General features: G+C 46.9%; 1 protein-coding gene across 1 annotated transcript in view; it reads left to right on the forward strand.

Annotated features, from left to right (window-relative positions):
• Positions 1-5,398, forward strand: part of LOC107114573 (acyl-coenzyme A synthetase ACSM4, mitochondrial-like) — a 28,790-nt gene that overhangs the window by 14,415 nt on the left and 8,977 nt on the right. The window contains exons 6-7 of the mRNA XM_015416111.1: positions 127-283; positions 4,246-4,325. Coding sequence (XP_015271597.1) covers positions 127-283; positions 4,246-4,325 — 237 coding nt within the window. The remainder of the gene's footprint in view (positions 1-126; positions 284-4,245; positions 4,326-5,398) is intronic.

Consider the following 5,398-nt stretch of genomic DNA (forward strand, 5'->3'; position numbering starts at 1 on the left):
TAAATAAATAAATAAATAAATAAATAAATAAATGTATATCCTGCCCTTCTTCCCAGGGGCTCATTCCAGAGTCTCCTACTTCCCAGCCTCAGCCGTTGACTCCGGATATTCTTTTTCTCGGTACAGGGACTTGATGAATCTGACCCCTTCGGACGTGTTCTGGAACACATCTGACACAGGATGGGTCAAGTCCGCCTGGAGCAGTGTGTTCGCACCCTGGATTAACGGATCGTGCGTCTTTGTGCATCATTTGCCACAATTTGAACCCGCTGTCATACTGAACGTAAGAACAATGGGTCAAACTGCGGGCGTGTGCTTTTGAAGCTCAGAGATCCAGAGCTGATGCAGACAAGGGATTCTTGTGTTTTGTCACAGAGAGGCTCCATTCCCAGTAGTTTAAACAGAAGCATCTGCAAACAGTTCAGTGAATCCAAACGTTTTGTACAACAGATATCTGGACATGGATTATGTGTATGTCCAAGCAGGAGTAGAACTACATCTACTCGTGCCTGTGAGTTCTGTCCCATGTGTGCATGTAGCATAAAATCTGGAAAAGCTTGCAAACATGGAAAATACACATATGTAGGCACTGTAGGCACTGTTCACAGGACAGGGAACCCTGAGGAGGCACGTTCCAACTGCACAGATGTTTGCTTCAAAAAAGTGAAGTCTTCTGAAGGCACAGGTGTGTATGAGAGACCCTGAAAGCCTTATCATTTGCGTAGTTCTTTCAATGTCCAAAATGCTTCAAACATGTCCTAAACCTACAATAGTCCCATAACACAGGCCATTATCATTACGCCACACACACACAAACAAATGAGAGCCTGACAGAGAACGGCTGGGCTAGGGGCAGCTAGTAACCTTATGGGAGACACATGGACTTGTGGCATACCAAGGGTGGGGTGTGCGGTCCGCCCTGGGTGCAGCTTGAGAAAGGCCCTTGAAGGGAGTCCTTGAAGCCAGTGTTATGCTGCATCCAGCCAAACGTCTTTCCTTTTTTTAAATAAAATGCAGTTCTGGCTGCAGCCACTAGGGGCACAGGGAAGACTGAGAATAGCAAAAAGTACACTAGGATCAACTAGACTCCCCTTTCTCCAAGACTGAAGCAAAATTGCTTAACACAACTGAGCCAGCACACCGATAGCTGCTACAGTAATTACCAGCGTCCAGGTCATTTTCTCCAATAGTCTAGAACAGCCCCTTCTCTCTTTCTTTCCTTGCACCCAGTTCAGCCAGATCTTGCAAAGCAGTAGTTAGGGTATTGTAGTTCCCTGTCTTAATTCCTCTCTCTCTTTTCCACACTATTCTCATTCATTTCTGTCTCCCTTCATCTAATTTTCCCACCCCGTTCCCTTCTTGGTTTCAAGACTGTCTCAACCCTATCCTGGTTGGTGATTCTGTGCTTGACATAAGCTGCCATTGCCACAGTGGCACTGTACATTGTAATAGCTCTGCTGTGCTTCCAATGCCCCCCCCCCGGGTGGACTGTGATTCTGTGCTTGACATCAGTCCTATTGAGCTGTCATTGCCACACTGGCACTGGGTTCTGCTGGGCATGTTACACTGGTTCTGCTGGGCTTGCAAAAATGACTCCCACTTCAGTTCCTACTGCAGAGATTCTCTGGTTTGACTTTAGTCCTTTGGAAACAACAGAGGATGGGGGCGCCTTCTTTGGGGGGGGTAGTGTGTTTCTCAACATCCAGTCTGGTGAAGCTTGCAATATTTATTTTGTGATGCTTTGTTTAGTGTTAGTTAGTAAAAGTTAGTACAAATGATGACTCCTCACTCTCAGAAATGCCTTGTAGATGTTTGGGATGGTCAGCTCTTGGGCTTCAGAATGGAGAACAGAAGCCCTTCCAAGTGCCTGCTCAGAACACGAGTAATGTGATGGAACTTTTTGTTTTTTATGCTGTCAAGTCACAGCTGACTTACGGTGATCCTGTTGGGTTTTCAAGGCAAGAGATGTTCAGAGGTGTTTTGCCATTGCCTGCCCCAGCATCAGCCCTGCTTAGCTTCTGAGATCTGAGGAGATCCGACTAGGCTGGGGTTGTCCAGGTCAGGGCTAGGCTGAGAGTAATGAGACTGGCCCAAGGTCACCCAACAAGCATCCATGGCAGGAGGAGGGATTTGAGCCTGGATTTGAGCCAGATCCTAGTCCAACCCTTTCAGCACTCTACCACACTGGCTCTCATGATAGAATAGCATGTTAGAATTTGATTTATTTTTTTTTACTGGCATGAGCATATATACAAAGTTAAATAAGAGAACATTTTCACCGTCTGCGTTTCTTTTCCAGCCATGACTATTATTTGTTTTATTCCATGATTATTATTATAGAAAATAATTTTGTCGTATTGGGAAGGGGCCCTGACCTGGATACAGGGCCGGCTCCAGCTTATTTTGCACCCTAGGCGAGCATCCCTTCTGCCCCCCCCCGTGCGCCCACCAATTTTCAAAAATAAATGCATTTTAGGAAGAATGAAAAACACAAATAATCAAGAAACTCCCAGAGTAGGGGGCCGGGTGCAGTTTGGTGCCCCTAAGGGCCATCCCGCTCTAGGCGATCGCCTAGTTCGCCTAGTGAGTGTGCCGGCCCTGCCTGGATAGCCCCCGTCTAGCCTGATCTCATCAGATCTCAGAAGCCAAGCAGGGCTGACATGGAGGCAGGGAATGGCCAACCACCTCTGAATGTCTCCGGCCTTGAAAACCCTACAGGGTCGCCCTAAGTCAGCTGTGACATGACGGTAAAAAAAAAGTAGAGGAGGGGGGTATTCAAAAATTACCTGACCACTGCCGTGGACCACTCGAATTCCAACGCCTTCAGTTAGCCACTGTGCTACACCAGCCCCTGCAGTCCAATCCACAATCTAGTAAGGCCAACCTCTTGTCTATGAGCACCAGCGTCAATTTGGGCAGGGCTGTAGCTCAGCAGCAGAGCATCTACTTTTGATGCAGAAGATCCCAGGTTCAATTCCCGGTATCCCCAGTTTAAAATAAAAGATCAAGTTGTCTGAAGTATCTCTGCCTGAGACTTCAGAGACCAGCTGTCAGTCAGAGTAGGCAATACTGACTTTGGTAGACCACTGGTCTGACTGAATATAACTGTTTGTTTAAAGAGGGGTTTGTTTAAAGCTGTGGTGGCTCAAGCGGTTAAGACGCTGAACTGCAGGCTGTGGAAGGTCGGTAGTTCAGCGGTTCGAGACCCGGGTGCTGCATGACAGAGTGAGCTCCCGTCTCTGGTTCCAGCTCCTGCCAACCTAGCAGATCGAAAGCAAGAAATTGCAAGTAGATAAATAGGTACCACTTCGGTGGGAAGGTAACAGCGTTCCGTGCGCCCTGGTGTTTAGTCATGCCGGCCACATGACCACGGAAACGTCTTCGGACAGCGCTGGCTCTTCGGCTTTGAAACGGAGATGAGCACCGCAACCCTAGAGTCGGACTCGACTGGCTTTCGAGCAAGGGAACCTTTACCTTTACTATTAACCATGCAAAGATCTCCCAATTGACACATCCCAGTGTATCAGTAAACAGGACCATAAAACCTGATCAGTACGTGGCTCACTCAATAAGCATCAATACATTTCAGACTTAAAGCAGCTGCATGTGTGCATGCAGAAGGCCCCAGATTCAATTTCTGGCATCACTTGTTAAAAAGGATCAGGTAAAAGGTGATGTGCCCCAGACCAATCAGAGGAGGAGGAGGAGATTGGATTTATACCCCGCCCTTCACTCGGAGTCTCAGAGCGGCTTGCAAACTCCTTTCCCTTCCCCTCCCCACAACAGACACCCTGTGAGGTAGGCGAGGCTGAGAGAGCTCTGACAGAAACTGCTCTTTTTCAAGAACACCTCTGACAGAACTATGGCTTGCCCAAGGTCATCCAGCAGCTGCGAGTGGAGGGGTGGGGAATCAAACCCGGTTCTCCCAGATTAGAGTCCGCGCGCTTAACCACTACACCAAACTGGCTCAATAAACAATACACCAATACTGACCTCAATAAACCAATGCTCTGATTCAGTACAAGGCAGCTTTGTGTGCATTCAAAAAGCAGACTGTTATAATAACTCCCTATGATTCAATTCCGATGGGAAAAGTTCTCAGGTGTCTTGATCCTCTGGCTGTTTCAAACCCTGATTCACCCATCTGAGGCCAACGGTGCCCCGTGCTCGGCAAACACACTGGGGTCAAAGCCGCATTGTGGGGCTTCTGTGAGGCTTACGCTTTCATTTTCTCCCCTCCTGCAGACCCTGTCAAGGTATCCGGTCACCGCTTTCTGCACCGCTCCGACTGCGTACCGTATGCTGGTGCAGCACGATAATAACAGGTACCGTATTTACTCCAATGGAAGATAAACCCCCCCCCCCCCCCAGATATGCCATCAAAAAAGAGGGGAGAGTCTTATGCTTATATACAAGATATCATTATGTCCAGTAATTTAATTTTTTTCGGTATATCACATTTTTGTATGCCCCCCCTTTCCTCTCTGTCTTCTAATATTTATTGCAAGACCCTGGGGCTATGCTTTGCCACAATGTTTGTCCACAGATCTATAATTCTCAATCTTCTGTGCCCTTTCCTGTCAAAACTTCATTAAAGTGCTCAAGTCGACTGAATGTCGCAAAGCCAAACACCAGCGTAAAATTGTTTTAAAAATAAGATTTTTTAAAAACTAAACTAATGCCTGGCAAAGAGTAGTTCCAGCAAAGCCATAATTCCTTTTTATGATGCAAGAACTGATTCTATCAGGTGATATTTTAATGCGTGAAAATGCTATTAAAGACCAGCTGTTGCAAGGGACAGTTACCTAACCATGGTGTACAAGACAATGGACAGTCCCTTCAGACATGCTTCATTTGTACTATCATTCAAATAATTACGTAAAGGAAAGAATTTCGCACTGTCTTCCCCAGGATCTGAACTCACTGTGATCATATAACGCAGAAGTGGCCACACGAAAACCTTCGCAATGTGGCTAATGACCAGGGGTCTTTTCGTAGAAAAAGAGCTGCAGGAGCTCATTAGCATATGGTATGCTAATGAGCTACTAGGCTATTAGCATATACCACGCCCCCTGGCATCACCAGAAGTGATGTCAGAAGGGGAAGCAAAGGGGGGAGGCATCTTTAAAAGCCTCCCCTTCCCTTCCCCAGCTGGCCTGCGGGGAGGGGGGAGTGAAGAGAGAAGGGGTTTAAAGTTTAAACCCCTTCTCACTAGAGTTGGGCCACAGAAGGTGGAAAGAGGGAAGGAAAGAGAGAGAGTAGAGAGAAGGAAGGAAGGAAGGAAGGAAGGAAGGAAGGAAGGAAGGAAAAAAGAAAGAAAGAAAGAAAGAGAAAGAAAGAAGGAAGAAAAGAAGGAAGAAAAGAAGGAAGGAAAGAGGGGATAAAAAGAGAGAAGGAA

This window comes from Gekko japonicus, unplaced genomic scaffold (genome assembly GCF_001447785.1).
Source record: "Gekko japonicus isolate JY-2015 unplaced genomic scaffold, Gekko_japonicus_V1.1 scaffold321, whole genome shotgun sequence".
Classification (NCBI taxonomy): Eukaryota; Metazoa; Chordata; class Lepidosauria; order Squamata; family Gekkonidae; genus Gekko; species Gekko japonicus.